The sequence below is a fragment of the Monodelphis domestica genome, chromosome 3, assembly GCF_027887165.1.
Source record: "Monodelphis domestica isolate mMonDom1 chromosome 3, mMonDom1.pri, whole genome shotgun sequence".
NCBI lineage: Eukaryota > Metazoa > Chordata > Mammalia > Didelphimorphia > Didelphidae > Monodelphis > Monodelphis domestica.
This window is the reverse complement of record NC_077229.1, coordinates 514,023,283-514,049,195: the sequence shown is the minus strand read 5'-3', so window position 1 is coordinate 514,049,195 and position 25,913 is coordinate 514,023,283. Positions and strand designations below refer to the sequence as shown.

At 38.2% G+C, this 25,913-nt stretch overlaps 1 protein-coding gene across 1 annotated transcript in view; it reads right to left on the bottom strand.

Annotated features, from left to right (window-relative positions):
- CDC20B (cell division cycle 20B) overlaps positions 1–25,913 on the bottom strand; it is a 57,992-nt gene that overhangs the window by 7,895 nt on the left and 24,184 nt on the right. The window contains exons 3-8 of the mRNA XM_007486312.3: positions 21,714–21,939; positions 16,715–16,848; positions 10,487–10,580; positions 5,814–5,933; positions 3,971–4,167; positions 3,223–3,317 (exon numbers count right to left, since the gene is read on the bottom strand). Of these exons, the coding sequence (XP_007486374.2) occupies positions 3,223–3,317; positions 3,971–4,167; positions 5,814–5,933; positions 10,487–10,580; positions 16,715–16,848; positions 21,714–21,939 (866 nt within the window). The remainder of the gene's footprint in view (positions 1–3,222; positions 3,318–3,970; positions 4,168–5,813; positions 5,934–10,486; positions 10,581–16,714; positions 16,849–21,713; positions 21,940–25,913) is intronic.

Sequence of the window (25,913 nt, the reverse complement as noted above, 5' to 3'; positions counted from 1 at the left end):
AGTTTTAGATCTTAATACAAAAAAGGTGTTAAGTAACTATAAAGGTTAAATTAATCATGAAAAGGTTAAGAAACTAACAAAAGGTGAACTTAACAAAGAAGTGTTAAGTAACTCAAGAGATATAATCTAATCAAAGAAGATGAGAGCTAAAGAATGGGCAGTCCTGAAGGAAAGGCTCTGATGTGATTGATAGACATGAAAATTTAGAGGAGGCGACACAAGAGTAAAAGAGTAAAATATATTTGGCTCATTTCCTCTCTCCAGTACCTTTGGCGGCAGAGAGGTAGCTGGTGGTGCTGGGCCTTTCGGCATCTTGGCATGGCTACAGCTATTTTCTGGTTTGGTGGTGAGTTTCTGGCTGAGTTTTTCCTCCTTTACTTTCCAAACTTTATCCTCTTAGAAGCCTCTAATCTCCTTCAGAGACCTAGCAGCTGAGATCTTGAACTCCCCCTGGCACAGGCCAGGTGGGAGAAATCCTATACCCTCTTCCCTCTTTCTCCTTAAAATCCTTCCCTCTATATTAATTAAAATTACCATAAATTTCCAGACTGACTTGGGTATTTTATTTGAGATTTTCCCAGGTGACCAATTAATTTAAATTTAAGTCACAACCCTAAGGTTATCGCCACACTATCCCAAGTTACATTCAATTATATACACTATACGAGAATTCTGAGACTGTCAGGAAAATACAGAGAACGATTTTTCAGGAAATCAGTGATAAAACTGTCCAAAGATACCTAGAATGATCTTTAATGAGAATAGAGGTTATAGATTCCTCGTGTTAGCAAAAAACAAATAGTTGGAGAGTGGCTGGTAAACTATGGTATTTGAATGTATTTAAGGGTTTTTAATTTTTTTTATTTTCTAGTATTTTTTGTTGTATTCCCAATTCATTGATTCATACTTTCTCTTTTTTACTAATAAAAGTTCCCCCTAAGAACTACTTTGGCTGTAGCCCAAAATCTTTAGAATGTTGTCTCGTTGTCATTATCTTTGATGAAATTTTTATTGCTTCTATGATTATGCCATTGACTCAATAATTCTTGATTAAGTCATTCAGTCTCCAGTTCATTTTTAATACTTTTCAAGGGCTTTTCAATATAATTTTGTTGCATTGCAATCAGTAAAGATATATATGGAGTAGCTAGATAGCATAGTGAATAGAGTGCCAGGCCTGGAGTCAGAAGGACCTGGCTTCAAATACAACCTCAGACACTTTCTACTTATGGGGCCCTGGGCAAGTCTCTTAATCATGATTGCATAGCCCTTGCCACTCTTCTGACTTGGAACTGATACTAAGACAGAAGGTAAGCGTTTAAAAAAAATAGGCATAATATTTCTGCTTTTCTGCATTTGTGAACTTTTTACATCATAAGACATGATCACATTTTGTAAAAGTGCCAACATAGCTGAAAAATATGAATATTCTATTTTTGTTCAATATTTGTTAAAAATCTGTAATATCTAATTTTTCTAAAATTCTATTCATGTCATCAACTTCCTTCTTGTTAATATTTGTTTACACATATCAAGAACCGATAGTGGGAAATTGTGGCATCCTATTATTATGGTCTTATTGTCTAATTCTCCTTGAAAAAAGCATATGTGTAAAGGATTTAAATAAATTCATAATGTAGTATTGGATATAATTAAGTATTTTGAGCAGCAAAAAATAATTACTATGAGAAATATGGGAAGAGTTCTATGAACTGATGCAGAACTAAATAAAGAGAAAAAAGAGAATAATACTTACAATGACTAAAACAATATAAACTGTTTTATATAAAACAATCTAAATTGAACTCTGAGTAATGGAAAACACCAATGAAGATCTCAAAGAAAAGATAAAGAAGCATACCTTCTCCCTCACAGCAGAGGGATAAAGGACCACTAGGACAACAGTTTGTAACATTATCAAATATAGAATCTGTAACAGATGCCCTTTCAAAAATGAAGGGTTCACACTGGAGGGATAGTGGGAAATGAATATCACATAAAGATAAGACATTAATGACATTATTTGAAAAAATAATACATACATCTGACCCATTTGAAAATCCCTTGAATAACTAAGAAACTTTTGCCTACAATTTCTTTTTTCAGAGTTAAATTGGTTTACATGACAGAAATACAAATTTTAGATTAAGAAAAAGGGCAATGTTCCATAAAAACCTAATTTACTCCAGAAGTAATAGAAATTATAGTAATGACCACATAATGGTCATGTTGTCCACTAATAAGTGTATATGAGTTTTATATTTAAACAATACAGTCCTGAATACTGAGCGCATAGTTTTCAAGAGCTGTGAACTTTAAATTACTCCACCCTATTTAGTCTAACAAAATCAGGAATGTCTTTGAACTTTAGATTTCTCCACCCTACTTAATCTAACAAAATCAGGAATGTCTACACCCATACTTAAAGATTAAGTATTTAGGAGGATGGCCTTTGATAGACATGTGCTAGCAAATGACAAATCAGAAACAGCTGGCAGACCCCTGGGCTGTCGTAAGTCAAGCTTAAGCTACCATTGGTACAAATGAGATGCAGGAAAGTGATGTAAAATCATCTATATATTTGGCATCACTTCTTCTCTCGGATCTTTTTCCCCGGAGAGGTGGCTGTGGCTGGCAGCATGCTAAGCGTTCCGACATCTTGGCGTGGTGGCAGCTATTGACTAGTTTGGCAGTGAGTTTTCCCTTGATACTATACTGGAAGAAGATAAGTAGCTAGTTCAGGTTCAGGCATCTTAGCTGAGCCCTCTTGGAGTTTAGGCTGATTCCTTTCTCCTTTACCTTCCACACACTATCTTCTTAAAAAGCCACTAATCTTCCCCCTGGCACAGGCCAGGTGGGAGAAAATCCTACACCTTTCCCTCTCCCTTCTCCTTAATTTCTTTCCTCTATGTTAATTAAAATCACTATAAATTTCCAGATGACTTGGGTATTTTATGGACATCCCCTGGCAACCAAAAATCAACTTAGTTTAGGTCACAACCCTAAAATTGTCCTTACAGAGTAAAATATGCAGAAAGCACCGGAGGCAATTAATTAGGTCATTTCAATAACTGAATACCTAAAAATACAATGATTTTGACTTGTCAATCTTTTTTGCAATTGATTTGTTTTGCTCACCCATCAATTACAATTAAAAGGAAGGATGGGCGTACACACACACACACACACACACACACCCTCTGAGATGTTTAAACTTCTCACCTGCTGAGGACACAATGATTCCAGCTCAGAGACCCAACTACTGAAATATGACCAAGCATATTTCTCAGCCTCTTTTTAGTCACCACATCCCATAACTGGAGGTAGAAAAGAAATAAATGGGATTATAACCACATCCATGTTCAATTCGGGCTTCTACATTTCTGATTCAATCTGCACAGAGCTGACTATTAATAGGGTCAGTTTATTTTGAGGTGGCCACTAGTCTGTTGGTTGATGGGCAAGATGTGTTGATGGCCACAGCCTGTCTCTGGCTATTATGAAAGGAGTCAACTTAGAGTTCTAGCTGCAGATAGCCTACAAGCAGATTGTAAAAGTCATTTGTTCACCCCAATTCCCCCATAGAGAAGTGGAGCATTTATTCTTTTATAGCTAGGGGCCTTTTCGCCAGCCATGTGGCCAGTATTCTGATCCGCAAGATGAATGAAACTTTTAATGTTGCACAATTCTTCCTTGCACAAAATATAAAACAAAGAATGCTTGACCTATATCAAGGAAAAGAGAGAAAGAGGGAAAAGAAAGTGAGAGAAGGTTAAGACAACAGGGATACTTTAAGCCCCCAGGAAAGAATTCTAATACCTCTTTCCCTTAATCCATGTAGCCTCAAATCTTGCTCCTATTCTAGTTTCCATTTCATACTAGCCTACCCATTAAAAAGTGCTTTGAATGATCTAAAAATTGTTGGTTCTAACATGACCCAAATAGTATATAAGACAAAAACATCCAGTACTTGTACTTCTCCCTCACTGGTGCCAATGGCCAGGCAGGTCCCTTCCTTTTTCCAGGAAACTGAGGAGATATAGTTGGGGCAGGGGTTCAAGTCTATGCTGCCCATCCCTTCATGGCTTTCACCATTCCAAATGTGTACAGTAGACCCAAGAGCAAGAGCAAGAAAATCTTCAGAATTCCAGTCCAGGTTGTTTAGATCTGAAAGAAAGCAGGAAAGAAAGGAATGAGAGACACATGAAGAGAGAGACAGATGAAAGAGAGGAAGGAAGGAAGGAAGGAAGGAAGGAAGGAAGGAAGGAAGGAAGGAAGGAAGGAAGGAAGGAAGGAAGGAAGGAAGGAAGGAAGGAAGGAAGGAAGGAAGGAAGGAAGGAAGGAAGGAAGGAAGGAAGGAAGGAAGGAAGGAAGGAAGGAAGGAAGGAAGGAAGGAAGGAAAAAGAAAGAAAAGAAAGAAACTATAATAAATTATTCTTTAGCAATAACAGAATCCTGAAATGAAAATCTCTTAGACCTAAGCAAGATGAAGTGATTATTTGATTTTCAGCAGGCATTATTGTTCCCATTTTATAACTGTGGATATGCCAGGTGAATGGCAGTAAAGAGAATGGAAACCAGGTATACATACCAATTGCATGCAGGGAGCAATTCCATTTTTGGTTAGGCCAAGGGCATTTGATAAGGGGATACATTAAAGAGCAAGACATTTTCCTTTACTATTTTGTTAGCACATGAGCAGCATCCTGCACAGTTCCCTGCAATTACAAACATGCTGCTGTTATAAGACATCATATAATGTATTTGGGAGGATGCATCACCATGAGTCCTATTTTTACCTTTTGGAGACTGTGTTAGGGGAAATAAGTATTCAGTTTTTTTCAAACCTTACCTTCCATCTTAGAATCAATACTATGCGTTGGTTTTAAGACAGAAGAGTGGTTGGTTAGGCAATAGGGGAGGTCAAATTTGAACCCAGGACCTCCCATCTCTAGGCCTGGCTCTCAATTCACTGAACCACCCAGCTGCCCTCTGGACTATTCATTGAATATATATTGAATATAACTATTCAATTATATAAGACCAGAAGGTTTTTGTCATTCTTTTCTAGTATATGCTATTAGAAATCTCTTGCTCCTGAAATAAATCATATTTGATTCCCATCTTGCAGATAAGGACATTGAGACCTAGCTGCCTATAATGGGACTTTCTTTTAATGACACTTTCTAAAACACCCCTAGAGAAGTTCAATAGACACTCTTTCATTAAAAGAAAAAAATCAAAATTGTTATAATCTGTTGTGGGTTTTTATTTTTATTATCTTTTACTATATATTTTTTATTTTTACTAGAAATAGTAACAAGTGTCTTCGTTCACAAATATTCAGTACACGTGCTGACTCATTTTCAAAGGAAGAGTCGCAGAAACAGAGACACCAAGACAGAGAGAACACGGGACAAATTGGCTGGAATCTGCTTTGACGATTTCCTATTTTATTTCAATCCATAAACCCACAGATTCATTATATATTCATTATAGTAAAGAGCCTCCTTTGCGAGCACTTTTCACAATGCATTCAATAAAGGTTGATGGATTGATTTGAGAGGCAGAAAACAAAGACAAACAGACAGAGAGACACACGGAGAAAGAAACACCAGCAGCATTTAGAAACAGGACAATAACTATATGAATCGTTTTTCTACATTATACGTCATTTTGGAAACTGGTGTGCAAAGGACCAGATCCCTTTTCCAGACTCAACGGGTGAAAGCGGAACTCGGTTCTACAAGCAGTGAAGCAGCGCCTCTAATCCAAATTCCATCACCCACTTCTAAGAAGGAGAAACAACTCACAGTAGTCGTCTCGGAGGCCAGCGAGATGGATCTTCACCTCTGGCTGGAGTCCAAGATGTTTCCTATCACTGAGACTCTGATGATGCACAGACTCCTTTCTACGAATTCCATCTCTGCAGCCTGTAAGGACCAAATGAAAGACAAGCACATCCTGCGCTCCGCTGTGATCCTGGGAACGTGATAAACTATTTCCTCGTGTGTATAAAGAAGGGGCAGAGATGCAGGAAAAGTGAGAGAAGGGGGACGAGTGAGGAGATGTTACTGAAATCAGAAATGTTATTATTGAGGGGTTTTGAGATTTTAAACAGTATCTTATTTGGTCAATTATTATTGTTTTTTATCCGCACGAAGGCACTTTCTAATTTAAAGTATAGACACATACATCCGTGTACATTATTAGATGGTGAGCTCCTCACCAGCAGGAACTGTACTTTGCTTTTCTTTATATGTTGTTATTATTATATAGTTTGAGGGAAAGAGACAAGGAGGAAGATCTAAATAGTTTAGGCTTATTGATGGGGAAAGGGAGAGGAAGGAGGGTAACGAGGGAGAAGGAAAAGTTCTCAATCTTCTCCCCAAACCTAAATTCACAGATCTTAACCCAGGACCACAGTAGGCAAAATCCTGCATTCCACTGTGCTCTTGGCACCATAATCAAATATTAAATATAGATATTAAATAAATAAATAAAATAATGAATTCTGCCTGCCTGAGACATAAAGATTGTAAGTCAACTCTAATCGAGTAGAAAAGCCCAATGAATAGAAAATTAAGTTGTTTACTGTCACAGAGATAGTAATGATTTGGTAAGATTTGAACACGGGACTTTTTGATTCTAAGAAAAATACCATCCACAACCCAGTGGAATTGCTTGTTGGCTGGGGGGGGGAGGGAAAAGGGGAGGGAAAGAACATGAATCATGTAACCATGGAAAATACTTAAATAAAACCACAACAAAACAAATGTATATAAGGTATAAATGTAAGCAACATGACTTAGCTAGAACATGCTTTGATCATTTACTATTTTATTTGAATCCATAAATCCACACTGACATTTGAATATTAATATAACCATTGTGCCAAAACTCACCTTGTGAGCACTTTTCACAAAGCCTTTGATAAATATGGGTTGATTGAGTGATTTGTTTCCATGCTTCATTACTTCTCTATGGTGAAAATAATTTTAATGCCTCTACACATTTTTTTAAACCCTTATCTTCCATCTTGGAATCAATACTGCATATTGGCTCCAAGGCAGAAGAGTAGTAAAGACTAGGCAATGGGGGTCAAGTGACTTGCCCAGGGTCACACAGCTGGGAAGTGTCTGAGGCCAGATTTGAACCCAGGACCTCCGGTCTCTAGGCCTGGCTCTCCATCCACTGAGCTACCCAGCTGCCCCCGCCCGATACATTTTAAGTAGTAATTAATCCATTTGGAGTGATTTCAAGGGGATCAGTGATTGATGTTAGATCGGATAGTGTTAATATTGATAGGTATAGGCCTAGCCCTTACCACTCTTCTGCCTTGGAACCAATAAACAGAACTGATTCCAAGATGGAAGGTAAGGGTTTATTTAAAAAAAAAAGAAGAAGAAGATTGATAGGTATGCTATGTTCCTGTGATATGGATATTATGCATTAGTGCTATTGTAGATTACAAGACAAAATCATGTGACTGTCAGTTACAGAGAATGTTAATTCCATTGCAGCAGCCAATGTCCCTCATCCCTATGAATTATGGTCACGGCTCCCTCTAGACCTTTCCTCTTGCCCACAAATTCCTTGTCCCCTAGGATATTGCTGACCAAACAGCAGATGTTTGATTTCTTCTGCAAGCCTTTGCTGAGGTGGGAGGTGAAAAACCCCAGCTGAGGTGGCTTGTGGTTGATGATCTTTGGAAATTCTCATGACAGGATATTAGTATGACTGCCTGTGAAAAGGCCCGCTGACAACATGGTTATAATTTGTGTCCCTCAGCCAATCAGTGTCCCCCAATTCTGAAGGTGACTCATCATGTCCCACCTCCTTCTATTCCTGGCCACCTTCCAAAGGCTACAAAAATCCCCAGAACCCCGAGGAAAGGGGTCCTTGGCCACAAGGAAGGTCCGGAGTCCCTAATAAACTGAGTGATGATGCTCAGAGCTCCATCTCAGTGATGTTTATTACAGACTCGATGTTTTTTGACCCAGCAGTATCCAGGCATCTAGAGACACCGTTTCCACTGAATTTTGCCTATGAAAATCAGCAGCAAGAGTAGTCATTCTTTCCACTTTCTAGATACAGTCATGAATGTTGACAGCATCAAGTTCTCATCAAAAGGCATTTCCCTCCCCAAAGCAAAACCCACAGAGGGGGGCTTCCTCTTGTCTACCGTTCAGCACCTGGCGAGTGATTCAGTAAGCCCAGTGGCCCTGTGGTGGAGTGGCTAATGAGAAGGCTAATATCAAACCACCAGGGAGCCGCCCAATGCTGTAGTGAGAAGCTATCTTCCCACATGGAAGAAGCCAGCTCTATCAGCTGAGGAAATATGCAATCAGAAGCCTGTGGGACAGCCGGAAGCACTTCTGTTCTACTCATGAGTCACTACAAAAAAGATCAAAGGGAGTTCATTCAAAACATTCTTAGCAGACTTTTCTGCTCTCGACCCCTCCACCACAAATCGTGCCAACTCCTTTTCTTTGGTTAAACTGGAAGACTCAAACCTAGTCCAAGTGTCCAAAGGACGTGGCTGATTGATTAGAACCAAGGTTCTTAGCTCTCCATTTTTTTTGTTTTAGTTATTGTTTTTTTTTTAGAAGAAAACTTGAAATCTGGGCTTAATTTTAGTTTTCCATCTTAAGAAGGTCCTCCACTCCAGTGGACTTTGGATTGAAGGAGTGTAGAGTGTGATGGAAAGGAAAGAGGCTACCAGGATCTCCTTGGCAGTCTGGTGAAGCCTACGGAGTCTTTAGTGAGAATAAAGATGTCATTATTTTCCCATCCAAGTTCATGGACCCCAAGAAATTTATGAGTTTAACCTCTAGGTTAAGAACCCCTGAATTAAAATCAAATAAGAGGATTTCAGTAAGATTTTCCCCTCTTATTTGGAAGCAAATACACCAATGTTTTTTTTTTCCCCAAATGTTGGATTTTTGTTCAGTTGATAGCAGATTATGAAGCCAAGGGACCAGGGTAGGGTTAATGAGGTCTTCATGAGGTAATCAAATATGGGCTGCCTCTACAGACGTAGACATCCTCGGGCCAGATCTATCTTCCTGCCCAGAATTCCCCAGAATAACAGAATGCGTACACAAGACGGAACCCTCTCTGCCTCAACCTGCTACTTAATTTTTGGACCAAAATCAAGTATTTAGAATCTTACTAAAAACACAAGTGTGTTGCTGGTCACATCAAAAAAAGGAGGCAAAGGAGACATTCCTCCTTTCCTTTTCACCCACTCATTTTCCCAAAGTCCTGGATCTTTGTGTTTGACTGTAAAAGTCATTCTGAAAGCAGAGATCTCAAGGGGCTGGCCCTGCCTCTCCCCAATTTCCCTCATATCTCAGCTTTGAATTCCTGCACGCCTAAATGAACATGTGAAATGTCTGCAGCTATACTTTTGTCCTCATCTGGTACCTGAAAAAAACTGAGGAAGGGACAATAAGATTACAGAAAGGTCTACGGAAGGAGGCCTGGAATAGAATCACAATTTTAGGGCACAGAGTTTTTGACTCCCCAGGCATATTTGAGGTGACCTTTCTGAAGCCACCGAGGCACTTACTCCAAAAGGAAATGTATCTGCAGCTTTCCCTGACATCAATGAAAGGAATGGCTAGTTCTCCCGGTGATGTTTCCACCCAGATGGGGTAGAAAAAGTGTAAAAACCAAGGGAAAAACTCCATGGTAAGTCTTTTCTCCCCCTTTTCTTTTGGCTATAGAAGTCTGGTTTTTTCCTTTTCTTCTAGCTATAGAAGTCTGTTTTTTTTTTCCTTTTCTTCTAGGTAATAATTAGCTCTGGCCTGAAGAAAGACTTGAAGATTTTTTTATTTTGCAGCTAAAGGAGGGAACCTCACCTGAAATTTTTGCTTAAGGCTCAACGTTCCTAGTTATGCCTCTGCCACATGATGCATGTTTAGGGATAAATATGGCCCCTACTCTATACATATGAACTCAAAAAAACTCACTCCCTGGTAACTTAAGAAAGGAGGCACCTTATTTAGAACTCAGAAATCCTAGAGGAAAATTATCATTGGAGAATATAAATTTCTCTCTATGTTTTTGGCACCTCCACTTCACTAGAGATCTCCTTCCCTCCTCTCCAGAGAAAGATAGCCTAGAATAACTTGTCAGGAGTGAGGGTAATATTAAATACAGAGATAAAAGAAAAAGAAAAAAGGGAGGACTAGGACCATAGATCTAACGACGAGAAAGAACTTCAAAGGTCATCCAGTTTAGCTCCTTGTTACAGATGAGGAAACTGAGACCCAGGATATGAAGAGATTTGCCCAAAGTAGCAAGCTTCAGAAGTGGGACCTGAACCTGGGTCTTCTGACTCAAGTCAGTGATTACCGTTTCTATTTTATTTTAAAAGAAAAGAATTCTGAAAAGAATATGGATTAAGGAAGAAAATTTTCTCTGAGCCCATTTACTAGTATCCAGATGCTCCATTTTCTCATTTCTTTCCAACACACACCTTTCCAAAGGCACTTGGGTCTCTCACAGATCTGCATTTTCCCAGGGACATTCTGGGCCTCCTCTGAGACTCTGGGCAGCGGGATAAGCCACTTCTGAAAGTAAACAAAAGAAAGAGTCAATAGGTTTCAAACAAAATGGAAAATGTGGAGCTACCGTGGATAACTCTGGAAAAAGTTTAAATTCATATAGCAGAAACTACCTTAGACACAAATGTCATATTAAAGAATCAAGCAGGGGGCAGCTGGGTAGCTCAGTGGATTGAGAGCCAGGCCCAGAGACAGGAGGATCTGGGTTCAAATATAGCCTCAGATCCTTCCTCTCTGGGTAACCCTGGGCAAATTTCTTAACCCAACTGCCTAGCCTTTACTGCTCTTCTGACTCAGAACCAATACACAGTATTCACTCTAAGATGGAAGGCAGAGTTCCTACCTTCCTAACCATCCTAAGAAGGAAGAGTTAAAAAGAAAAAAAACCTATGGATGGGGAAGTCAAAGCTTGTACAAGGATTCTCATGGGCAAGAGACCTTTGCTGGTGTTCAGTCACTTCGGTCGTGGTTCAACTCTTTATAACCCCTTTTGGGGTTTTGTTTTATTTTTTTATTTTAAGTATTTTTCCATGGTTACGTGATTCATGTCCTCTCCCTCCCCACTCCGGGAGCTGACAAGCAATTCTACTAGGCTATACATGTGAATTACTTGATACCTATTTCCATATTATTCATTTTGGTAAAAGAGTATCTTTTAAAACCAAAACCTCGAATCATATACCCATATAAACAAGTGATAAATCATGTTTTCTTCTGGATTTCTGTTTCCACAATTCTTTCTCTAGATAAGGATATCGTTCTTTCTCATAAGTTCCTCTGGGGATTTCTGGGTTAACATGGCTGCAGTGTGGAGGCAGGATTCTTCCTCTCCTCATCACCTACTGATATAGACTACTTCCAAAGGCCAAAAAAACCAAATTCATTTGAACAAAGAGACTCCACAGTAGGGCGCAGCATTGAAGGTACATGGGATTTGGGCATTTCCGCACTATAAGGGGGTGAAATAGCTTCAACCAAAACACAAGCTGATCAACCTTCCCCCACCCCACCAATGGAGCCAGAGTCAGAGGCAGCTCGCTAGAATCAGCAAGTGAGCGAGGGATACCTCTAGGTCCTTGGCAGCTGACTAAGACCACCAAGGACCTACCCCTGAGAGCAGCCAGACTTGAGACCCCAGCAGGCTGAAGAGCATGGACCTTGAGCGTGGAGATAGTACAGAGAAGGGCAGCAAACAGTAGAAGCTTTGGATATGGGAGAGATGGCCTCAGGCAAAAACCATGCTCTTTAGCTCCATACCCAGAGAGCCTGCCCTCCTTCTTCAGACTTCTGACTGGAAAGGGAAGGAAAAATCAGCATAGTGATGGCAAACAATGTCCAGGAAAAACAACTTCCAAACACCAAAAAGAACAAGAAGAAGTCATTGACCCTGTTTAATTTTTTTATGGAGAAAAAAATCCAGACTACAGAGGAAACTGCAGAAGATGACAAACAAGTAAACTTATCCAAAACTTCCAAAAATGGAAATTGGTCACAAGCTCTTGAAGATTTTAAATCAGAGATTATGAGAAAGATGGAATAGTTTTGGCAAGAAAAGTGGAAATCAGTTTTAAAAAATAAGTTTAAAAGATAGGAACTCCCAATTAGAGACCAAAATTAAACAGTTGGAAGTCATGAAAATCAGGAACCAAACCAAAAAGGGAAATCAAAAGATTTTGGTGGGAAGCCAGTCTTTAAAGAGCAGAATTAGGTAATTGGAAGTCAATGATCTCACAAAACAGCAATAATTAAGAAAGCAATGTCAAAAGACTGACAAAATAGAAGGAAACATAAAATATCTCACTGAGAAAACAAATGATTTGGGAAACAGATAGAGAAGAGACAACTTGAGAATCATTGGTATACCTGAAAACCCCAAAATAAACAGAAATCTTGACATCATACTACAAGAAATTATCCAAGAAAACTGCCCTTATATTCTTGAACAAGGGGGCAAAATAAACATTGAAAGAGTCCATAGAACACCCTCTACACTAAATCCTCAAAAGGCAACCCCCCAGGAATATAACTGCCAAATTCAAGAGCTTCCAAGCTAAGGATAACATTTTACAAGAAGTCAAAAAGAGACAATTCAGATACAAGGAGCACCAATCAGGATTACACAAGATCTAGCAGCTTCCATACTAAAGGACTACAAGGCTTGGAATATGATATTCAGACAAGGGAAAGTATGGGCATTCAACAAAATAGAAGATTTCCAAGTATTTGTAAAGAACAGAACTAAATAGAAAGTTTGATATCCAAACACAAAAATCAAGAGAACCATAAAAAGGTAAATAACAAAGTGAAGGAAAATAAAATTTTTATATTTTTATTTACATTTTCTTCTTTAAGGGTTTCAATAAGATCAAATTATTTATATTAATATATGGGAAATGTTATTTGTAACTTTCAAAAATTATATTCACTATTATAGTAATTAGAAGAATAATTCATAGGTAGATATTGGGGTAATACGAGGTCTAATATGATATGTAAAAAAAGGGGGGGGGGAATAGAAGATGGCAACCAAGAGAAACTTGAAGGAAAGAAAAAATGATTTGAATATAAAGAAGTAAAATATAAATAAATTAGGTGAACACAGAATAGTATACCTGTCAGACCTTTGGGAAAGGAAAGATTTTAAGACCAAGCAAAACTTAGAAAAAATTACAAAATGTAAAATAAATAATTTTTACTACATTAAATTATAAAGGTTTTGTACAAACAAAACCAATGCAACCAAAATTAGAAGGGAAGCAACAAATTGGGGAAAATATCTTCATAACTAAAATCTCTGACAAAGGTCTAATTACTCAAATTTATAAAGAGTTAAATCAATTGTACAAAAAAATTAAGCCATTCCCCAATTGATAAATGGGCTAGGGACATGAATAGGCAATTTCCAGTTAAAGAAATCAAAACTATTAATAAGCACATGAAAAAGCATTCTAAATCTCTTATAATCAGAGAAATACAAATCAAAACAACTCTAGAAGATTGGCTAACATGACAGCAAAGGAAATCAATAAATGTTGGAGAGGATGTGGCAAAGTTGGGACATTAATGCACTACTGGTAGAGTTGTGAATTGATCCAGCCATTTTGGATGGCAATTTGGAACTATGCCCAAAGGGCACTAAAAGACTGCCCACCCTTTGATCTAGCCATAGCACTGCTGGGTTTATACCCCAAAGAGATCATAAGGAAAAAGACTTGTACAAGAATATTCATAGCTGCACTCTTTGTAGTGGGAAACAATTGGAAAATGAGGGGATGCCCTCCAATTGGGGAATGGCTGAATAAATCATAGTATCTGTTGGTGATGGAATACTATTGTACTCAAAGGAATAATGAACTGGAGGAATTCCATGTGAACTGGAAAGACCTCCAGGAATTGAAGCAGAGCGAAAGGAGCAGAACCAGGAGAACATTATACACAGAAACTGATACACAGTGGTACAATCGAATGTAATGGACTTCTCTACTAGCAGCAATGTAATGACCCAAGACAAATCTGAGGGGTTTATGAGAAAGAACGCTATCCACATTCAGAAGAAGAACTGTGAGAATAGAAACACAGAAGAAAAACAACTGCTTGATCACAAGGGTCAATGGGGATATGATGTAGACTCTAAATGACTACCCTGGTGCAAATATCAATGGTATGGAAATGGAATTTGATCAATGAATGACACATGTAAAACCCAGAGGAACTGTGCGTTGGCTACAGGAGGAGGGGTTTGGGGAGGGCAGGGAAAGAACATGAATCTTGTAACCATGGAAAAATATACTAAATTAATTGAATAAATAAATAAATGAAAATAAGTTCCTCTGGATTGTCTTGGGTCAATGCATTGCTACTAGCAAAGTTTATTACATTTGATCATCCCACAATGTATCAGTCTCTGTGTACAATGTTCTCCTGGTTCTGCTCCTTTCGCTCTGCTTCAATTCCTGGAGGTCTTTCCAGTTGACATGGAATTCCTCTAGTTCATCAATCCTTACAGCACAATAGTATTACATCACCATCCGATACCACAATTTGTTCAGCTATTCCCCAATTGGAGGGCATCCCCTCATTTTCCAATTTTTTGCCACCTCAAAGAGCGCAGCTATGAATATTTTTGTACAACCCATTTGGGGTGTTCTTGCAAAGATACCGAAGTGGTTTGCCATTTCCTTCTCCAGTTCATTTTACAGATGAAGAAACTGAGATAAACAGGGTTAAGTGACTGGACCAACCACTAAGGCCAGGAAGATAATTCTTTCTAACTCCAGATCTGACACTCTAACTACTGTATGACTTAGTTGCCCTGCAATAGACCTTGGGCAAAGCTTACTTTTGTCCACCTAATAATTTTAAGTTATATGGATCCTTTTGTACGTCTCACTTCCAGTCTGGATTAGAAGTAGATAGAGTAACAAAAAGTATCAAAAAAAAACCAAACAAACAACATTTTGTCAAGGTTTCTTAAAGCAAGCCTGAAGCAATTTTTTAGCTGTTTATGTTAGAGAAGCCCTAGCTCAGAAAGATGCCTCTTAGATGCACATCCTGCCAAGTTTCTATGTTATTTATTCTATGTGTCATAGTTTTCTATCAATTAGTGATTCCATGCTTTTTCTATAGGCATTCAAAGTATCTTTAAATCCCCAACATTTGTGAAAACTCCTCCTGGTCAGCAGTTCAGGAATGCTCTTAGCCAGGGTTTCCGTCACAAATCCTGTTTCTTCTGATTCCCACAAGAACCACAAAACTGTCTAAGCTATGCCGAATAACAGATATTTCTTCTCTCCGTGTCCCAGAGACTGTTCTCTCCTAGATATTTTATTCATGGCTTGAATGAGCTCATTTAAGTGAGCAATTTGGCAGTGAGCTAATCAGATTACTAGAATTTTCACAGACTCCAAAGTGCAGGCACTTCTATGGAGAATCACCAGGAAAAAAACCTTTTAGGACCATAGAAAGACCACCCATGTGTCCACAGAATCTAGAAGATGTATTTTCTGGATCTTCATCATTATGCAGACTCCACATTACCAAGATTAGCACAAAAAAAATTCTAGGCAGATTAGCATGACAAAATTTCATCAGCCTTTTATCCAGTAGAATGGAAGCTTCTTTAGGGCAAAGATTGCTTTTAATGTGTATCCTCACTATCTAAGACCATGCCTTGAACACGGTAGGCATTTAATGGTTGTCTAATTGAATTATCATTCAGAGGAGCCAAAAGAGCAAAGGGGGTTTGGTAATGGCTCTAGGCCCTATGATGCCAACGAGCATCTTCATCCCACAAATGTGGCAACCATTATTTCTGTTCTGTTACGGTGGAAGCCAAGACCAGCAGGGTAGTGAAAGGTCTGTTCATTTGGAGAAAGGAGAAATGACTTGGGGATTTGGTACTAACATAAGGACATAACATAATATAACAGTTGGGAAAACCAGCAAATAACAAGTATTTATTAAGTACCTACTATGTATGTAAAGGCACCATATTGGGCGCTGGGAAAACAAAGTAAAAAAATTCTAATGATGCATTTATGACACAGGAATTGATTTAAGATTATGATGTTCAAACTATTAAGATCTATTTTGGGATGATTTTAATATTTCTTCCACAAGAAATATTTATCCCAAAACATGAATGGAAGGGAAAGACAGTTTCTAAATGCAGGATTTTGTTTAAAATAAAATTTTTCATTCATCCAGCTTGGTTCCTGTTTTGAAAATAAAACTTAAAGGGTTTTCATTTTATTCTTATTAATACAGGCTTGAAAGCCAACCTTTTTTTTTAATTTGTCTGTTTGTTACATCAAAGTTCCTAGGTTTAGATGCTTCAATACAATGTATTAATAGCTCCCTGTAAGAAGCCCCCAAAGTGGTGGCGAGATGTGGCCCAAGATCCTGCCTGCCCCGTGTGTTACTGTCATTATTGAATGATGCACATTCATAAAGTGCTTTGAAATCAGCAATGGCAATCCTCGGAATTTCAGGCCAGCCCCTTGTAGCCTGCACATGCTAGCCCCCAAGAAGACTTCCATCAGTTTCCTAGGAGCAAACAACACGATTACTTCTTTTTCTCCTCTTCTGGCCTTCATCCAAGGAACCTCCGCATCAGTGATGCAATTTCTTCTCTTACCTACCTGATGCTTCTGAGCAACATTTTTCTGTAAACTTCTCTGCTCGATGTTCAGCGTCTCCCAACAACTTAAAGCCGCAGCATTTCTTTCTAAACGTGCTATCATAGGGGTCTTCCAAAACTGATGGCTGGAGGATCCTGAAAGCAAGAGGTGATTTTTATTTGTAGACCAGAAAAGAGGTCCAACCACCTTATTGCCTTCACAGAGGGGAAGGCTGCCCTGACAACCACCTTAGGAGGTAGATACTATTAGCCCATTTTACAGATGAGGAAATTAAGACTCAAGAAAGATAAATCAGTTGTCAATAAGTAGGTAGGGGGAGGCAAGCAGGACAAACCCAAAGGAAGCTTCAGCTATAAGTCAGATGGAAAGGTCCAGTGATTCTTATGATGATGTGGCAAAAGAGGTATCAAAAAAGTGTGAGGAACCGCTAGGTGGCTCAGGGGATTCAAAGTCAGATCTTAGAGATGAGAAATACTGGGTTCAAATATGGCCTCAGATATTTCCTAGCTGTGTGACCCTGGGCAAGTCACTTAACTCCCGTTGCCTAGCCCTTATTGCTCTTTTGTGTTGGAACCAATACATAGTTTTGATTCTAAAATGGAAGGAAAGGGTTTAAAAAAATGGGGTACTGTAGAAAAAGCATAAACTCTAGAATCAGGCTTCTTGGGTTCAAATTCCATCTCTGTTGCTACTACCCATGTGACCCAGTCCATTTCACCTGGTGGGTTCTTGGTTTCCTCCTTGGAGGAAGGAGAATGTTGGACTAAAGGGCCACTAAGGCCCCCTCCAGCTCTAGAACTAGGATCCTTTGTTATCAAAAAGAGGCATTACCAGAAAAGTAGCCAAAGGGGAATTCCTATCACCAAAGTGAGGAGAAACAGACAGAGGAAGATCTACACTGGTAGCCACCAAACAGGAAAAAAAAATCAAGGAAAACTTCTGGGGCAGGAATTCTAAACCTGGGGTCCATCTGCCTGGACTTGTTTCACAAAATATGTTGGTTTAGTAAATTTATGTTGGTTTAATTAAAATGTTGGTAACTGCACTTCAACATAATCGGTTTCATTTGTAAATCTATCTATTTTATTTTATGCTTTTAAAAACTTTATTCTAAGAGGGGGGCCCAGAACATAAAAAGGTTAAGAATCCTTCTTCTAGTTTGACTAAATTTCCTGTGTGGGAGATTTATGGAAAGATATAAATAAGAATGGATGAGAATAGGATGATGGGCTGCAATCTGCACTGGTGGAGAGAATATTCAGACTAAAGAGGTCACAGATCCCTCAAACCAGGAAGTTAATGTATAAATCAAATAGGTTAATATGGTTACTGTTAATCTCCATTTTCTTTCAAAATTGGTAGAGCGCTGACATGTCTGTATTCCCACCCAAATATTTAATTGCACACAAAGCATTATACAAGGCTAAGTTCATATCTCTTCTTATCTGACTTGCTATCAGTTTAATTTTTAAAAATTCTTTAAATTCCTATAAAGACATGAAGCACAAATAAGTATATTAGTGGGTCTTAACTGCCATTATTATATAGAATTTTTTTATACTATCAGTGGGCCTCTGGAGTCCCTTGAGACTTTTTCCAAATTCATTATAGTTGTTTGGAGGTTTGGTTGTTTGGATTTGATAGTCAATAATCCAATGGTGTGCTATGAATACTGAGAAGATAAACTATAATGGCATTCTTCTGGCTTAGAATTGATACTGAGAAAAAAGGTACAGATTATAAAAATGCTATAAAGTCATATGAAGTTATAAGTTATTTTTAAAAAGTAGGATGGGCTGCTTTGAGGAAGTTCATAGATTTTGAGAGTGAGAAAGAGCCTTGGTCTATGGTCTCAGTGGCCATCTTGATCAATCCATACACAAAAGGAATGTCCACTTGTAATATAACAGACCATGGTTTGGAAACCTCCAAAGAGGAAGAATCCACCCCCATCCCCCAGGCAGTTCAGTCTGCTATTAGACAGCTCAAAATTGTTGGGAAGATTTTCCTGACATTAAGTCTAAATATGACTCATTGCACCTTCTACCCACTGTGCCTGCTAGAGGGGAGAGGTAGGGAGGTCGGGTGGAATGAGTCAACTTCCTCCTCCATATGCTAAGCTTTCAAATTTTTAAGATACATATTTAATCCTCACATACTCCAAATCAGCACCCCATTCTCCTTTATCCTATGCTAAACATTCCTTTAACCCATCTTCATTTGTCTTGGAGTCGAGATCCTTCCCATTTGGTTGTCTTCCTCTGGACACTTTCCAATTGATCAATATCTTTCTTACATCTTGGTACCCAGAACAGAATACAGGATTTAAGATGAGGCCTGATGAGGGCAAAGAGTACTGTAGCATTATCCCCTCCCCATTTCCAGAAGCTATAACCTAGTACCTAGGTACACAGTAAAACTTTTAATTCATGTTTTATGTGTCTGTGCTCCTCCTTTTTAATATTTTATTTTTCCTCAATTACGTGGAAAAACAATTTTAACATTCATTTTTAAATTTTCAATTTCCAAATTCTCTTCCCTAATCTCTCCATCCTTGAGAAGGCAAGCAATTTAATACAGGTTATACAGGTATAGTCACACAAAATATATTTCCACATTAGTCATATTGTGAAAGAAAACACAAAGCCTCCCCCCCAAAAAAGCAAAAAGATAAAATAAATTTTTTTAAAGTACCCTTTGATCTATATTCCGACTCCATCAGTTCTTTCTCTGGAGGCAAATAGCATTTTCATTATTATAAAATTGCCTCAGATCATTCTATTGCTGAGAATAGGTAAGTCATTCACAGTTGATCATTGTACAATATTGTTGTTACTATGTACAATGTTTTCCTGGTTCTGCTCACTTCACTTTGCATCAGTTCATTTAAGTCATTCTATGCTTTTCTGAGCATGTGTGCTCCTCTCTTAATGTAGCTTTCTTTTTTCTTTTTTTAAATCTTTTTCTGAAAATTTTATTTAATTAATCAATTTAGAACATTATTCTTTGGTTACAAGAATCTTATTCTTTCCCTCCCTCCCCTCCACCCACCCTTCCTGTAGCTGATGCACAATTCCACTGGGTTTTACATGTGTCCTTGATCTGAACCTATTTCCATGTTGATGTTTGCACTGGGATGCTCATTTAGAGTCTACATCCCCAGCCATATCCCTTCGATCCATGTATTCAAGCAGTTGTTTTTCTTCTGTGTTTCTACTCACACAGTTCTTCCTCTGAATGTGCATAGTGGTCTTTTTCGTAAATCCCTCCAATTAATGCAGCCTTCTAAGAACTTTAATCCAAAGAAAATACTCTAATGGAAAATGTGGGCATGTTGATTATCATTTAAGTATGAAATCAAAATGAAATAGCCTACTTAAGTATCAAAAAGGTGTTGCCAGTATGGATTTTATTCATATTTCTTTGTAACAATATTAACTATTCCTACCTCCTCCTCTAAGAACTTTAAAAAATTTATGCACAGCCTCATTTCCTCAAAACTGTCAAATAATTATAGAGATCTATACCAAAGTGCATAAAGGGGCTCAGATAACATATGTATTAGCTATGGTCTTACATTTGAAAAAAAAAATGTACATGTCCAGGGAATAAATAAATTCTTGTTACTTAAAATTAAAATGTATCTCTCTGTGTCTCTCTCCCTCTTTCTCTCTCTCCCTTCTCTCTCTTCTCTTCTCTTCTCTTCTCTCCTCTCTCTCTCTCTGTCTCTCTCTCTGTCTCTCTCTCTGTCTTTCTTTCTCCCTCTCTCTCTGTCTGTCTGTCTGTCTCTCTCTCTCTCTCTGTCTCTCTCTCTCCCTCTCTCTCTCTCTCTCTCTCTCTCTCTCTCTCTGTCTCTCTCTCTCTGTCTCTCTTTCTCCCTCTCTCTCTGTCTCTCTTTCTCCCTCTCTCTCTGTCTCTCTGTCTCTCTCTCTCTGTCTCTCTCTCTCTCTCCCTTTACCCCCCCCACCCCATCCCTCTCTCTGTCTCTTTCTCCCTCTCTTCTGTCTCTCTTTCTGTCTCTCTCTCTCTCTGTCTCTCTCTCTGTCTCTCTCTCTGTCTCTCTCTCTCTGTTTTTGTCTCTCTCTCTCTCTCTGTCTCTCTTTCTCCCTCTCTCTCTGTCTCTCTCTCTCTCTCTCTCTCTCTCTCTCTGTCTCTGTCTCTCTCTCTCTCTCCCTTTACCCCCCCACCCCGTCCCTCTCTCCATCTCTTTCTCCCTCTCTTCTGTCTCTCTTTCTCTTCTCTCCTCTCTAGATTACAGAGTATACCTCTCTAAAGTTACTCTTTCCTACTTTCCTGGCTGGTTCCAATATTTCAAGGAGAAATGGCAGACCTGGGCTTCCTGTCTAAGTGCACCAGACTCCTGGAGTGTTCTCTCTCCATGTGTGGAGCTCATGATGAGAGCTTTGCTCAGGGTGGTTCTCAATTTGAATTCTAATTCAGCCATGATGTGTAGAACCTTTCAGTTCTTTTCTTCCCTTACCCCACCCCAAAAAATTGCAAGTAAACTAGACTTTACAGACACCTGAACATCCCAACATCAATGGTTTTCCTTAGCCACCAAGGACCAGCAAATGAACCTATAACGGGAATAACAAAAACAAATTTCGAAACAGATTTAAAGCATCTCCTTAAAAGGTCATAATGACTTATAAAAATTATATTTCAAAGTAGATCTAAGAGAAGTTTTCAAGTCAAATTATAATCTACTTGCATGCTAAACTGATTTTCTTTGGAAATTTCCAATTCTTTGGAAGAGAAAAGGAAACACAGCTGGAGAAATACAAAATGAACAACTCCTACTTCTATAGTTCTGGGGGAGTAGAAATGGCATTAAACTCAAAGTCACAAAGCATAGCTTAATAAGATTACAGACTTAGACGTCTTCTGGTCCATTAGCTCCCATTTTACAGATGGGGAAACTTGGACACATCTAAGTTAAGAGACAGAATTTCTCTCCTTTCAAAGCATTCAGACATGGTCCACAGCGTTGTATTCTTACCACGAATCATGGTCACCTCCTCCTGGGTCCTCTCCAACACTGATTCAGAAGCATTAGCCAGATTAAGAGAATGGTCCGCCTCGAAAGAATGGGCTGCCCCATCTTCAGTGGAGGCCTGCTGCCCTCTCGTGGCTATGGGGCTACTAAAAACGGGCATCTCAGCTGTGGGTCTCCTCTCGATGTTGCTTTTGAAGTTGGAATAGGAAGTACTGGTTGGATTCCATGCCTGTTTATTGAACAACACAACGATAAAGAGCTGCGATCAATGATTTCCAAAAATACGTAGAAATAAAAGATGTATAAATGAAGGCTCAGTTTGTCTGTCTGACACAACGTTGCTCACTGGGCCTAAATGACCAGAGTTCAAAAAAAGTCTGATATGACTGTATTCTTTCTACAGCCCTAAATTTAAATTGTAGGAACCTCAATAAAATTTTTCAAGGTGTCTCCCTTTAGCCAATCATTTCCCCAAATGCTTTTCCCATTGGGGATTCCTCTCCCTGCCCCCTTGCAAAGGACACAGATCATTCAAGGAATAGCTATTGACAGTAATTAAACACAACATATGTTATTTCTATTTACTGAGAATAGTCTATTGTGTCAGAAATACAGGCTCTTTGAATAACAGTAATAATAAAAGATATACACTTTTATATATATATATATATATATATATATATATATATACATATATAACTCTTTCAAATCGTGCCAGTGTTAAAATCATGGCATTATCATGAGGTTCTGGAAATAATCCTTTGGGTCCTTGAAGTTATACTGAAATTATGACAGAGAACAGAAAATTAAAGTGGTTTCAAATTTTTTAAGCGAGAGAAAAGCAGGAAGCCCTCAAGTGTTACACATTGCTTAGATTTGGGGACTTTTTCAATGTGTCAATCAGTTGTGCTCACTTTTTTTCCCTCCTAAAGAAATACTATTTGTTATACAGGATAGCCCTCAGAAGGAGAGGTGGGACAACTACAGTACTGTAAGAAAAAGAAAATGTCAATAAAAGGTTACTTTAAGAAAAAGTAGGGGAAAAGAAAAAAGAGGAGTCTACTGGATTGGGATAATTTTTTTAAATGTCAGGAAATTTTATGATAAATCCCAAACATCTACCGAAATAAGATCAAGGTTCTATACATCTGTGTCCATCTGTTCCCCTAAAGATGACTGATGGGGTTAAAAAATCAATTAGAAAAGAAAGAATAAATCAATGGAATGGTCAAGGACTTTGACAAAAGTCAATGAAATGTATTTCCTCTTTTGTCATCATCTTGCCTGCCAAGAGGCATGATCTTAAAAGTGGAAAGGATTTTTTAAAAATCAAGAAATAAACGAAGCCCAACGTAATATAGGAAATATTTTGCAAGAATTCCAGCAAGATAGCTGATTTAAATGTCTAAGTATAGGTCCCTCTCCTTACCTCGAAACAGCAAAAGTAGTAACAATAGCAATGTCAAACAAAATTAAAACACTCAAAAAATGAAGGGAAGAAGAAAACCTCACAAACAAAAGCCCACCGTGGGTAAAAATCAGTAGAGAGAGATTGAAGAAATATGTAGTTAAACCAACAAACAAACAAATTTTGATGGTATTGAAAGAAATTTTAAAGAATAAAAGATTGTAAGAAGAAATCTCCAGAAGTGAATAATACTGTAAGAATTATAACTAGCCCCCCCCCATAATTTAGATTCAAAATGCAAGAACTGAAATGCTTAAGTTTAATTTGAAAAATTTAAGAAAAATTTAAGGGGAAAAATCAGAACTCTTAAATAAAAACTCTGTAAAACCAACAAGGGAATCAGTAGTTCAGGACAGAGTGAAAAACCAGTAAATAAACCAATGGATACTGAAAAAGAGAATGGCAAAGACAGAACGCAAAAAAAGACAATGGTGCAATAAGAAGTATTTAAAGAGCTCCAGAAAACTCAAAAATTTGAACAATATTTAACCAAAATAATTCATCTTGAATATAAATATCAATAAGAAAAACATGATAAAACAAGGAGCCTGAATTTCATCATTTAGGAATCATACCAAAAAAAAAATGCCTTACTAGTATAGAATTAGAGGACAAATTGAAAATCAACAGAATTCTTGGAATTATAGAAGAAAGGAGTCTATTTAACTCACCCAGGAATGTAATCAAAAAGCTTTAGAGTAAAAGAAAGGACTTTGCAAAGTTCCAAAAGTAGAATGTTCATTTATCAGGGAACACCAGTTTAAAAAATTAAAGACTAGATGAAAGGCAGCTAGGTGTTGCAGTGGATAGATTCTAAGCCAGGAATCAGGAAGACTCATCTTCCTGAGTTTAAATCCAGCTTCAGACACTTACTAGCTTTGTGACTCTGGGCAAGTCACTTACTCCTGTTGGCCTCAGTTTCCTCATCGGTAAAATGAGCTGGAGAAGGAAATGGCCAATCACTCTAGGATCTTTGCCAAGTAAACCTCAAATGGGCTCACAAAGAGTCAGACATGCCTGAAAAAACTGAACAACACTCTTATGAAGAGAAATAAAAGACTAGAATATTATATTACCAAAAAAGAGAAAGGAAAATGGCTTGCACCCTAGAATAACTTATCCTTTACTCCTTAGCACATGTGAAAGAAAATGGACTTTTGGCAAAATGGCTGGTTTTTCACCTTCCTCTTGAGAAAGTCAGAGTTGACCAGAGTTTGGGACAATAGACTAAGGAAGCGTAAAGATAAACATTTACACATAGAATGAAAAGACCAGGTGGCCTTAGTATCATTGTTTATATGCTACAAAAAGGAGGTAGTGTCAGGGGAGTATTTAGAAGTCCTACTTTATCCAAGGAGAATTGAGGGAACAAGGAGAGAATAGGCTCTAATGATCAAACAAAAGCACCCCAGAGAAAGGAAAGAGAAAGCGAGGTAAAATATCTTGCATTTCTTGAAATCAAGGTGCCACGGGAGAAACTCATTCAAACAACAAGGACAGGGGAATTATGGAAAAGGAGTTTCAAGAATCACACTCTGACCCAGAGTAAGCAAGAAAAATATAAAACATAAAGATGTGTTTTTCCAACCGTAACAAAAACCGGTGGCGTCTGATTGCCAATCAAAGAATGCCAACTTCCACTTGGTTTCTTCATGAGTTTTTATTGTATGTGTGATATGAATTTTCTATCACAGCTTGAGCAATATGGAAATAAGCATTGCATGAAAGCCCACTACTATATCACACTATTTTTACTGCCTTAGAGAAGAGGGGGAAAGGGAGAAAGGAGGAAATTTTAAATCTTAAAATGTCAAAAAGTAATCATCAAAAATTGGTTCTTTGTGTAACTGAAAATAAATAAATCATTTAAAAAAATTTTAAAGCTCTCACGCTGGGCACGGTGGCCCATCCTTGCTCCTGGGGGGGAATCTGACTGAGTCCCCGAGTTCTGAGCTACCGTAGGGCTGAAGTTTACTGAGTGTCCTAGGTAAGGGTATGAAGCACCAAGGGAAGTCCAGTCTTCAGGGGAGCAAGGGTAGGGGAATAAAATAAACAAAATATCAGTAAAAGCAGAATTAAGAGATCTGAAACTAAATGAGGCAAAAGAGTGAGATGCACTTGCTTCAGCTGAAACAGGTGATGAGGGATGAAGAGGATTTGGGGGTGGTTAGAGAATGATAGTAATTAAATGTGAATCCGTAGCATGACACCCATCAAAAAAAAGCTAACCTGATCACAGGCTATGTTAGGGGACATAATGCAAGACAAGTTATAGAGCTGCTGTTACTCTGAGGTGGTTAGATAAAAGATGGTGCCCCATTATATATATTTTTTACTTTTATTTATTTGTGTGTGTGGATTTGAAATTTTTTATTTAATTAATTAATTTAGAATATTTGTCCAAGGTTACATGATTCATGTTCTTTCCCTCCCACCCAATTCCACTGGGTTTTACAAGTGTCATTGATCAAGACCTATTTCCACATTAGTAATATTTGCACCAGGGTGATCATTTAGAGTCTACATCCCCAATCACATCCCCATCGACTCATGTGATCAAGCATTTGTTTTTCTTCTGTGTTTCTGCTCCCACGGTTCTTCCTCTGGATAGGAATAGAGTTCTTTCTCATAAGTCCTGGTGCCCCATTATAAAAAGTGTGTCTAGTAGATGGCAGCCAGGAACATGAGGACTTCTGAGACTATGTCATCTGAGGATCAGAAGAAGAAACTGAGGC